Source organism: Oncorhynchus clarkii, chromosome 21 (genome assembly GCF_045791955.1).
Source record: "Oncorhynchus clarkii lewisi isolate Uvic-CL-2024 chromosome 21, UVic_Ocla_1.0, whole genome shotgun sequence".
NCBI lineage: Eukaryota > Metazoa > Chordata > Actinopteri > Salmoniformes > Salmonidae > Oncorhynchus > Oncorhynchus clarkii.
Window position 1 is genome coordinate 43,556,550 of NC_092167.1, and position 12,841 is coordinate 43,569,390.

The 12,841-nt window shown below is 41.7% G+C and overlaps 1 protein-coding gene across 2 annotated transcripts in view; it reads right to left on the minus strand.

Moving 5' to 3' along the window:
• LOC139379086 (cGMP-specific 3',5'-cyclic phosphodiesterase-like) overlaps nt 1-12,841 on the minus strand; it is a 76,736-nt gene that overhangs the window by 46,749 nt on the left and 17,146 nt on the right. For both annotated transcript variants that reach the window (XM_071121883.1, XM_071121885.1), the window contains exons 4-5: nt 3,710-3,799; nt 2,478-2,549 (exon numbers count right to left, since the gene is read on the minus strand). In XM_071121883.1, the coding sequence (XP_070977984.1) occupies nt 2,478-2,549; nt 3,710-3,799 (162 nt within the window). The remainder of the gene's footprint in view (nt 1-2,477; nt 2,550-3,709; nt 3,800-12,841) is intronic.

A 12,841-nucleotide genomic window follows, 5' to 3' on the forward strand; every position in this document is an offset into this window, starting at 1 on the left:
CTTGGACTTAATGCTCTTAGAATGCACGACTTGGACTTAATGCTCTTAGAATGCACGACTTGGACTTAATGCTCTTAGAATGCACTACTTGGACTTAATGCTCTTAGAATGCACGACTTGGACTTAATGCTCTTAGAATGCACAACTTGGACTTAATGCTATTAGAATGCACGACTTGGACTTAATGCTCTTAGAATGCACGACTTGGACTTAATGCTCTTAGAATGCACGACTTGGACTTAATGCTCTTAGAATGCACGACTTGGACTTAATGCTCTTAGAATGCACGACTTGGACTTAATGCTCTTAGAATGCACAACTTGGACTTAATGCTCTTAGAATGCACAACTTGGACTTAATGCTCTTAGAATGCACAACTTGGACTTAATGCTCTTAGAATGCACAACTTGGACTTAATGCTCTTAGAATGCACGACTTGGACTTAATGCTCTTAGAATGCACAACTTGGACTTAATGCTCTTAGAATGCACTACTTGGACTTAATGCTCTTAGAATGCACGACTTGGACTTAATGCTCTTAGAATGCATGACTTGGACTTAATGCTCTTAGAATGCACAACTTGGACTTAATGCTCTTAGAATGCACAACTTGGACTTAATGCTCTTAGAATGCACTACTTGGACTTAATGCTCTTAGAATGCACGACTTGGACTTAATGCTCTTAGAATGCACAACTTGGACTTAATGCTCTTAGAATGCACTACTTGGACTTAATGCTCTTAGAATGCATGACTTGGACTTAATGCTCTTAGAATGCACAACTTGGACTTAATGCTCTTAGAATGCACTACTTGGACTTAATGCTCTTAGAATGCATGACTTGGACTTAATGCTCTTAGAATGCACAACTTGGACTTAATGCTCTTAGAATGCACGACTTGGACTTAATGCTCTTAGAATGCATGACTTGGACTTAATGCTCTTAGAATGCACGACTTGGACTTAATGCTCTTAGAATGCACGACTTGGACTTAATGCTCTTAGAATGCACAACTTGGACTTAATGCTCTTAGAATGCACAACTTGGACTTAATGCTCTTAGAATGCACAACTTGGACTTAATGCTCTTAGAATGCACAACTTGGACTTAATGCTCTTAGAATGCACGACTTGGACTTAATGCTCTTAGAATGCACGACTTGGACTTAATGCTCTTAGAATGCACTACTTGGACTTAATGCTCTTAGAATGCACGACTTGGACTTAATGCTCTTAGAATGCATGACTTGGACTTAATGCTCTTAGAATGCACAACTTGGACTTAATGCTCTTAGAATGCACAACTTGGACTTAATGCTCTTAGAATGCACTACTTGGACTTAATGCTCTTAGAATGCACGACTTGGACTTAATGCTCTTAGAATGCACAACTTGGACTTAATGCTCTTAGAATGCACTACTTGGACTTAATGCTCTTAGAATGCATGACTTGGACTTAATGCTCTTAGAATGCACAACTTGGACGTAATGCTCTTAGAATGCACTACTTGGACTTAATGCTCTTAGAATGCATGACTTGGACTTAATGCTCTTAGAATGCACAACTTGGACTTAATGCTCTTAGAATGCACGACTTGGACTTAATGCTCTTAGAATGCACGACTTGGACTTAATGCTCTTAGAATGCATGACTTGGACTTAATGCTCTTAGAATGCACGACTTGGACTTAATGCTCTTAGAATGCACAACTTGGACTTAATGCTCTTAGAATGCACTACTTGGACTTAATGCTCTTAGAATGCACGACTTGGACTTAATGCTCTTAGAATGCACAACTTGGACTTAATGCTCTTAGAATGCACAACTTGGACTTAATGCTCTTAGAATGCACGACTTGGACTTAATGCTCTTAGAATGCATGACTTGGACTTAATGCTCTTAGAATGCACAACTTGGACTTAATGCTCTTAGAATGCACGACTTGGACTTAATGCTCTTAGAATGCATGACTTGGACTTAATGCTCTTAGAATGCACTACTTGGACTTAATGCTCTTAGAATGCACGACTTGGACTTAATGCTCTTAGAATGCACGACTTGGACTCCAATGCTTCCCACAGTTGGCTGGATGTCCTTTGGGTGGTGGACCAGTCTTGATACACAGAGGAAACTGTTGAGTGTGAAAAACCCAGCAGCATTGCAATTCTTGACACAAACTGGTGTGCCTGGCATTCTTTTGTCCATCATTTAATTCTTTATTAAATTATATTATTAGCCAAAATGATGTATTCTAATTTATTATTAGCAGCCATAGTTCAAACATGGCACCATACAGGGTTCTATATGGAACCAATTTTGGTTCAGTGGGGTTCCCTTGGGCTTCTGATCAAAGAACCATATAAAAAGGTTCTGTATAGAACTTTTAGAGGTTCCATTTATGAAGCAAGTGATATAACCCTTTTTGGTTCTATGAGGAACCTTTTTTCAAGGAGTGCAGTGTCTTTCTCCAGGTACCTTTTCATCCTGTTCAGTGAAAGTCCCATTCTCTCCACACTTCTTGTTGATGGCCTGTGCCACTCCTACCACCTGGGAGGCGAAAGAGAGGGGAAGGGGAAGAGAGAGTAGAAATAGAGAGGAGAGGGGGAAGAGGAAGGAAAGGGGGAAGAGAGAGGAGAGGGGAAAGAGAGAGGGGGAAGAGAGGAGAGGGAGAAGAGAGGAGAGGGGGAAGAGAGAGGAGAGGTAGAAGAGAGAAGAGAGGGAGAAGAGAGAGGGGGAAGAGAGGAGAGGGAGAAGAGGAGAGGGGGAAGAGAGAGGAGATGGAGAAGAAAGAGGAGAGGGGGAAGAGATAGGAGAAGGGGAAGAGAGAGGAGAAGAGGAAGAGAGAGGAGAGGTAGAAGAGAGAGGAGAGGGGAAAGAGAGCAGGGAGAGCATCCATCAAAATGCAACCACAACTATAAAGAACAGAACAGAATAAAAACCAATTAGATTACATTATTTCTCTTTGACCTCAATTGCTCTATTGTAAACTCTGAAAATAACTCCATGTGCATCTTTAAATTGTTTAATATGGGTACAATCTACACTCTTAGAAAAAAGGGTTCCAAAAGGGTTCTCCGGCTGTCCCCATGTAGACCCCTAAAAGGGTTCTACCTGGAACAAAAAAGGGTCCTTTAAAGGGTTCACCTATGAGGACAGCAGAATAGCCATTTTAAATTCTAGATAGCACCTTTTTGTCTAAGTATGTAGCTAGTGTTGTGAGATATCTATGATCTGTAATCCCCTCTACATGTTAGTGTTGTGAGATATCTATGATCTGTAATCCCCTCTACATGTTAGTGTTGTGAGATATCTATGATCTGTAATCCCCTCTACATGTTAGTGTTGTGAGATATCTATGGTCTGTAATCCCCTCTACATGTTAGTGTTGTGAGATATCTATGGTCTGTAATCCCCTCTACATGTTAGTGTTGTGAGATATCTATGGTCTGTAATCCCTTCTACATGTTAGTGTTGTGAGATATCTATGGTCTGTAATCCCCTCTACATGTTAGTGTTGTGAGATATCTATGGTCTGTAATCCCCTCTACATGTTAGTGTTGTGAGATATCTATGGTCTGTAATCCCCTCTACATGTTAGTGTTGGAGAGCTGAAATGTGTTCACTTGTCTATGGTGTCTTACCTGCTCTCTATAATTTGTTCTAAGTAGCTGAGTACTGTATCTTGTATGCACTGTATTGTGTCTTACCTCTTCTCTGTGGTTCTTGATGGGCATACACAGGATACTCTGCGTCTTATAGCCTGTGATCTGATCCACCTCTGCATTGAACCTGGGGTCCTGTGGAAGAGATATGAACACTATGAACTGCAATGTAATTTAACATTACCAGACCTGTACTCGCAAAGCATCTCTAAGTAAGAGTGCTGATCCAGGATCAGACCCCCTCCTCTCTTATTCATGAGGATTTCAAATGCTCTGAGACACATTGTGAACACGGCCCCAAAAACACATGGACATTCTAGACAATTGAGTCCACATAAAGGAATAACCCCTACATTTTCCCTTTACTGTGAGACCCCTGATCTGGTTCCCCGTTGGTTTAGACAACAGCAGTCCCAAATGGCACCCTATTCCCTATATATTGCGCTACACTGTAAAACTAAATTTAATTGTTTCAACTAATTATTATTAAGAAACTGTTTCGCCTTTTTTTTTTTTACTTCTCGATCGAAGTGTTGCCTGAACAAAACAAAAAACGTTGGCCCAAACTTGGTTCCGATTTCAGAAAACAGAGGCTCAAATTCTCATTTGTTAATTCAACTAGAAATTATTATTTGGGCATTTTACCTAAAAAAGTCTGTGGAACTAGTTACACACACACTGCTTTTAACATACAATGTTCTCAATTTAATAATTGACACATGTTGACATACATGATGACATTGTGCATGTTCATTTATACAGTCATTAATATTCAACATGTCCTCGTTCAATCCAGTTTGCTACAGCAGGAAAATAATCCTGCAGCAACTGGAAATGTGGATTATTATGTGGATTATTACGTGGATTATAACTGATAGTCATGTTTGTAGGGGTTGATACATTTTTAATTAGGGCAAATCAGGTTTTAAACATTAGACGCCTTTTTAAACCTTGAATAAATACACTACAATCAAATTAAGATCCTACATCTGTAACAAACACTGACACATTTTACATCTATCACATTTGACCAAATCTGTGGAAGCACACAAATCATAACCTGCTTTGTTTATTTGAATTATAAAGTCATTTATATGTCTGATGATATTTTAACAAGATCAAGTTTTGTTTTTTGCTAATACTGGCTTTTGGTAACAGTTGTATCTTGGAGTCAACATGACGAGTCAGTTCTTCCAACGGTGATAGATATGGTTTAACTAAAAGTCACCACAGTTGTAAAGACAACACTTTATGGGTATTGATAAGAAAGCTTCCCCTGTAATGGGTCTGGCCCGTGAGGTTGCCAATCTCTTTCCCTACAGAGGGCTGCGCCACTCCAACCATCCAGAGGGGAATTTTGATCCCAGTTTAGATTTGAACGCCATCCCAACCGCCCTAACTGGGGCTTAACGAGCCAATCAGAGAGCTAGCGGTCTCCCTAGGTAGGAGCTACCACTACGCAGAGTGACGCAGATGCACTTCCTGAAAGCTGTCTGTTTCTACAAACATAACACTGGTCCCGTATCAGGTTCTATGGACCCAGCTGGTGGTTTGTTTTGGTAGCACACACACACACATGGACGCATATACATGGACACACACCCCTCCTTCCTCCTTGTCCGTTCCAGATTAACAAACTAATTGGATACAGATGCGTTAAAGAGAAGTTCCTCTCTCTCTCTTTCTCTCTCTGCCTCTTCTAATTGATCTATTTCTATCTCCCTCTCTCTGCTCCAGTCTAGGCCCCTTTTTGTCTCTTTCTCTCTCTGCCTCTTCTAATTGATCTATTTTTATCTCCCTCTCTCTGCTCCAGTCTATTCCCCTTTTTGTCTCTTTCTCTCTCTGCCTCTTCTAATTGATCTATTTCTATCTCCCTCTCTCTGCTCCAGTCTAGGCCCCTTTTTGTCTCTTTCTCTCTCTGCCTCTTCTAATTGATCTATTTCTATCTCCCTCTCTCTGCTCCAGTCTAGGCCCCTTTTTGTCTCTTTCTCTCTCTGCCTCTTCTAATTGATCTATTTCTATCTCCCTCTCTCTGCTCCAGTCTAGGCCCCTTTTTGTCTCTTTCTCTCTCTGCCTCTTCTAATTGATCTATTTCTATCTCCCTCTCTCTGCTCCAGTCTCGGCCCCTTTTTGTCTCTTTCTCTAACTGCCTCTTCTAATTGATCTATTTCTATCTCCCTCTCTCTGCTCCAGTCTCGGCCCCTTTTTGTCTCTTTCTCTCTCTGCCTCTTCTAATTGATCTATTTCTCTCTCCCTCTCTCTGCTCCAGTCTAGGCCCCTTTTTGTCTCTTTCTCTCTCTGCCTCTTCTAATTTATCTATTTCTATCTCCCTCTCTCTGCTCCAGTCTCGGCCCCTTTTTGTCTCTTTCTCTAACTGCCTCTTCTTATTGATCTATTTCTATCTCCCTCTCTCTGCTCCAGTCTAGGCCCCTTTTTGTCTCTTTCTCTCTCTGCCTCTTCTAATTGATCTATTTCTCTCTCCCTCTCTCTGCTCCAGTCTCGGCCCCTGTTGAGGAAAACACTTCATCAGAATCAAGTGCTAGAAAGATCACCAATAAAGTCATTGTCATTAGTCAGAACACTGTTGGCCGGCAATCAAATGATTGTGTAGCAGCTAATCAGGCGTAAGGTAAACGATGTAATGTCATATGACACGAAACGTGATTAGACAAACAGTAAGAACACAATCTCATATATGTAAGTATATATATATATATATGTCTGTGTGTATGTATATTTGAGCAATAAGGCACTAGGGGGTATGGTATATGGCCAATATACAAGGTTAAGGGGCTGTTCTTAAACACGACACAACGCGGAGTGCCTGGATACAGCCCTTAGCTGTGGTATATTGGCCATATACCACAAACCCCAGAGGTGCCTTATTGCTATTGTAAACTAGTTACCAACGTAATTAGATCAGTAAAAATACATGTTTTGTCATACCCATGGTATATGGTCTGATATATCACGGCTGTCAGCCAATCAGCATTCAGGGCTCGAACCACCCAGTTTACATATATATATATCAAAAATCGAGTATGGTTTAAATGCCAGGATGTTCTACTGATTTCGGCTCTTCATCTAGTATAAATCGATTCACACGTTTCCACAATGCATTGAAGAGGTGGGCTGCGGGTGATAGGCCATTGTTCTCCAAACAACCAAACTAGGCTACTTCATTTGGAACATGCCGAACAGCGAAGCTTCTGCGGTGGTGTTTAAATGTAGGCTGTCGTTTTTTGCTCTCCTTAAAATTAGCATTAGTATTGTAGGCTACATGTTTGAATGTCTTTTAAAGTCGTAAACATTTTTTTTTTTTTTACCCAAAGTGGATTTCTGATTTCTCATTGAAAAGTGTTTCTTGTTCTCTTCACCTTCGTCAGCGCTTTTAAACTAAATACCATTTTTTGATTTCTGAATGTGTCAGCACGGGGGACTCGGATGTGGCTGCGATAGTGATGTCATGTTAATCAGGCCTTTTGATTTGAACATATGGATTGTCTTAGTTTTGTAGGCGTGGCTACCTATTTAAGGATTTAATTATTGGATCAAGCCTCAGGAGTCATTCTGATCTCGTTCCCTCAATGATCAGTGTTTTAGTTTATTATGTTACTGTTCAGCAGTTCTGAATGTACCATGCACCTGACTGTCCACGTTTTACTGTGCAATAGCCTTTTGATTTGAGCATTTTAAAAGTTGTGATGTGTGTACTAGGCTATTTGATTTTATTTATACATGTCACAGCACTTTGATTTCATTAATAAATATGTTTAAATGGAACCAATTAATCTTTTCCCTTTTAAATAGGGTAGATGGGCTGTATGGTCTACTACGGTGTAGGTCTAATATCATAGTCTGCCTATAAACAGTCTAAACAGGCCTATAACTCCATTTATATTCTATTCAGAGTTTAGACAAATATGTAGAATTGAAAATGAGATATTATCAGGCAGGTTAATGAGATGCATGTCTGTTGAATTTGTAAAAATCCATCCTCACTTGGCCCCGCCCCTCCTACTCAGCCAATCAGGAGCCGCTACTGCGTTGTGGCCGAGGCATACTGTATACTTTTTACTAAACGGTACGTGCTAAATACACTGAACAAAAATACAAATATAAACGCAACATGTAAAGTGTTGGTCCCCGGGTTTCATGAGCTGAAATAAAAAGATCCCAGAAATACACAAAAAGCTTATTCCTTTCAAATATTTTGCACAACTTTGTTTTCATCCCTGCTGGTGAGAATTTCTCATTTGCCAAGATAATCCATCTACCTGACAGGTGTGGCATATCAACAAACTAATTAAACAGCATTATCATTACACAGGTGCACCTTGTGCTGGGGACAATAAAAGGCAACTCTAAAATGTGCAGTTTTGTCACACAACACAATGCCACAGATATCTCAAGTGTTGAGGGAGCGTGCAGCTGGCATGCTGACTGCAGCAATGTCCACCAGAGCTGTTTCCAGAGAATTGAATATTCATTTCTCTACCATAAGCCGCCTCCAACGCCATTCTAGAGAATTTGGCACACTCTCTGCCTTTCTCTCTCTCAAACATCTGCTTTCTCTTTCAAAGACATAATTCCACTACAGGGCATCTGACTGTGTGTGTGTGTGTGTGTGTGGGTGGGTGCACGTGTGTGTAAGTGAGTGTGTGTGCTTGCACATATACACATATGTATGTGTGTCAATGTGTGTCAATGTGTAAGCTTTCATCTCCCTCTCCACCAATTGACACAGCTGGGAACCTACTGGGTAGTCCATAGGGAAGATTCCATCTCCTATTGAGAGGGCTCACGGACTGCGCACACAGGACCGGAGGTATGTACTGTATATGTACTGGCATGGTCTAATTGTGTCTGAGAATGAAGACCGTTAGATAGAAATGGAAAACAATGGCCGGAAAATAGCACACACAAACAGAATCATGGAAATCTGCAGTCAGCAGACCTGAAAATCTGCGCTCAAGTTGTGGGCCCAGTGCAGCAACATCACAATGGGGATCATAGGTTAAAATCCAGCCTGTTCTCCAGGAGTCAAGGCATTGTAACTGGGCAGAGAATGATAGTACGACCTACAATTATTACAGACTGATAGTACGACCTACAATCATTATAGATCATTATAGACTGATAGTACTACCTATAATCATTATAGACTGATAGTAGAACCTATAATCATTATAAATCATTATAGACTGATAGTATGACCTACAATCATTACAGAATGCTACCTTTACTAAACTGTATACTTTTACTGACCAGGATCAGGCTTAACTCAACATAATCTTTGTCTGCCCTAGTAACGACAGGCTGAAATGGCATGATGGTTTTATTATTGATTGGAGTAAGAAAGTCATCTGTCTTGTAACATTATACCCAACAAGATCAATATACTCCATCTGTCATGGGAGGACTCAGGATTGAGGTGTCTGATCTCTTAAGTAAAAGAAGGTCAACTAGCAAGGATTTTTATGAGTATTTCACTTTTTATATCAATATCAAATAATTTCTAGGTAACAATGAAGTACCCTACTGTAATAGATTTTCATAAAAATGGGCGAAAGTATATTTGTAGGAAAAAACTGTTTCTCAAGCAAGAATTTTGCTAGGACTGTCTGGGAATTGTCTGAGTGGGGGGGGAAACTGGCTGTTGTTGGCAGAGAGGTTTGAAACTCTCTTTCTTATTGGTCTATTAACTAATTTACCACATGGTGATGTCACCGTGGAAAGCTGAAACTCCCTCCCATGCAAACCTGCTGATTAGAAGGCCCTGTGTAGATTTGATTTTCAACCAGCAACTACACTACATGACCAAAAGTATGTGGACACCTAATCGTCGAACATCTCATTCCAAGGTCATGGGCATTAATATGGAGTTGGTCCACCATTTGCTGCTGTAACAGCCTCTACTCTTCTGGGACGGCTTTCCACTAGATGTTGGAACATTGTTGCGGGGACTGGCTTCCATTCAGCCACAAGAGCATTAGTGAGGTCGGGCACTGATGTTGGGCGATTAGGCCTCTGGCTCGCAGTCGGCGTTCCAATTCATCCCAAAGGTGTTCGATGGGGTTTAGGTCATGGCTGTGTGCAGCCCAGTCTAGTTCTTCCACAGCGATCTCGACAAACCATTTCTGTATGGACCTCGCTTTGTGCACAGGGGCATTGTCATGCTGAAACAGGAAAGGGCTTTCCCCTGTTGACACAAAGTTGGAAGCACAGAATCGTCTAGAATGTCATTGTATGCTGTAGCGTTAAGAACTAAGGGGCCTAGCCCGAAACATGAAAAACAGCCCCAGAACATTATTCCTCCTTCATCAAACTTTACATTTGGCACTATGCATTGGGGCAGGTAGCGTTCTCCTGGCATTCGCCAAACCCAGATTAGTCCCTCGAACTGCCAGATGGCATCGCGCATGGTGATCTTCGGCTGGTGTGCGGCTGCTCGGCCATTGAAACCCATTTCATGAAGCTTTCGACTAACAGTTCTTGTGCTGACATTGCTTTCAGAGACAGTTTGGAACTCAGTAGTGAGTGTTGCAACCGAGGACAGACTAATTTTACACGCTACGCACTTCAGAGCTCGGCAGATCCGTTCTGTGAGCTTGTGTGTCCACTGTCCACATACTTTTTTTATATATATATAGTGTATCAGGAATAACACTGATCAAATTTTTTCACACTTTTACAGTTTTAGTTTAATCAGCAGTTGTACAAAATGACACAAAACTGCATTTTGACTGCATTGGGCCTTCAAGTGTGTGTGAGAGAGATCATTGTGTGTGTGTGTGTGTGTGTGTGTGTGTGTGTGTGTGTGTGTGTGTGTGTGTGTGTGTGTGTGTGTGTGTGTGTGTGTGTGTGTGTGTGTGTGTGTGTGTGTGTGTGTGTGTGTCCTTGTATCTCTGGGAGAATCTCAATTGGTTTTGCTAGACTCGTCGCGTCCTCTCGTCCGTCCTTTCCTCCCCTGCTTTTGAAAAAGGTCAAAGGTAATCAAGGAGCGGAGGACAGGACAGGAAACGTGGAAACTAGACTATCCTCTCTCAGGGTGGGAATTTACATGTGTAAAGGGATCAAAACACATGTAGTTGTGAAGGACATCTTATAGATAAAAGGAAAGAAGTTAGTTAGTTTATAAAATGTGAGCTTTTCTCCTTTGATAAAACAGCAGCTGACTGAAATGGGGTGTGGTGGAATTCTAAACACTTCCGCGCTAGATTCCGGGAGGATATGAAGGACCCTCTCTTTTCAAAGATCATTCGTAAAAATCCAAATAACTTCACAGATCTTCATTATAAAGGGTTTAAACATGGTTTCCCATGCTTGTTCAATGAACCATAAACAATTAATGAACATGCACCTGTGGAACGGTCGTTAAGACACAAACAGCTTACAGACGGTAGGCAATTAAGGTCACAGTTATGAAAACTTAGCACACTAAAGAGGCCTTTCTACTGACTCTGAAAAACACCAAAAGAAAGATGCCCAGGGTCCCTGCTCATCTGCGAGAATGTGCCTTAGGCATGCTGCAAGGAGGCATGAGGACTGCAGATTTCGCCAGGGCAATAAATTGCAATGTCCGTACTGTGAGATGCCTAAGACAGCGCTACAGGGAGGCAGGACGGATAGCTGATCGTCCTTGCAGTGGCAGACCACATGTAACAGCACCTGCACAGGATCGGTACATCCGAACATCACACCTGCAGGACAGGTACAGGATGGCAACAACAACTGCCCGTGTTACACCTGGAACGCACAATCCCTCCATCAGTGTTCAGACTGTCCGCAAGAGGCTGAGAGAGGCTGGACTGAGGGCTTGTAGGCCTGTTGTAAGGCAGGTCCTCACCAGACATCACCGGCAACAACGTCACCTATGGGCACAAACCCACCGTCGTTGGAACAGACAAGACTGGCAAAAAGTGCTCTTCATTGATGAGTCGTGGTTTTGTCTCACCAGGGGTGATGGTCGGATTAGCGTTTATCGTCAAAGGAATGAGCGTTACACCGAGGCCTGGATCTTGGATCTCAATCCCATTGAGCACGTCTGGGACCTGTTGGATCGGATGGTGAGGGCTAGGTCCATTCCCCCCCAGAGATGTCCGGGAACTTGCAGGTGGAAGAGTGGGTTAACATCTCACAGCAAGAACTGGCAAATCTGGTGCAGTCCACGAGGAGTAGATGCACTGCAGTACTTAATGCAGCTGGTGGCCACACCAGATACTGACTTTTACTTTTGATTTTGACCCCCTCTTTGTTCAGGGACACATTATTCCATTTATGTTAGTCACATGTCTGTGGAACTTGTTCAGTTTATGTCTCAGTTGTTGAATCTTGTTATGTTCATACAAATATCAACATGTTAAGTTTGCTGAAAATAAACGCAGTTGACAGTGAGAGGACGTTTCTTTTTTTGCTGAGTTTAGTTACCACTTCTCCATTAGCTTACTAATGAATTGACACTCTCCTCGACCACTCAGCAGTAAGTGGTCAGCTATCAGCTGTCAGAGCATCTTACCAATTGCTGCAGCTATACACAGCCCATCTGTAAATAGTCCATACAACCAACTACCTACTTCATGCCCATATTTGTTTTTCTGCTCTTTTGCACACCAGTTTTTCTACTTGCACATCCTCATCTGCACATATATCAATCCAGTGTTAATTGCTAAATTGTAATTACTTCGCCACTATTGGCCTATTTATTGCCTTACCTCCTTACTTCATTTGCACACACTGTAAACAGATTTTTCTATTGTGTTACCCCATGTGTAACTCTGTGTTGTAGTTTCTGTCGCACTGCTTTGCTTTATCTTGGCCAGGTCACAGTTGTAAATGGGAACTTGTTCTCAACTGGTCTACCTGGTTAAATAAAGGTGAAATAAAAAACATTTATCGGTTTCCAGGTCACAGAGGAAAGGAAGACGGAGGAGTTGAGGAGAGGATGGATTTTTACCCAATTCAGAATGTCCACTTGCGTATGGTTTCCTTCAGTCCAGTGATGAACTTTGACATACAACTTCCTGTTTAATCTCAGAATGTAAAAGTCTCTCTCTCTCTCTCTCTCTCTCTCTCTCTCTCTCTCTCTCTCTCTCCTCTCTCTCTCTCTCTCCAAGTGAAAGGTCAACTCGCAATGATTTTTCTTTCCCTCCCTCCCTCCCTCCATTCCTCTCTGTG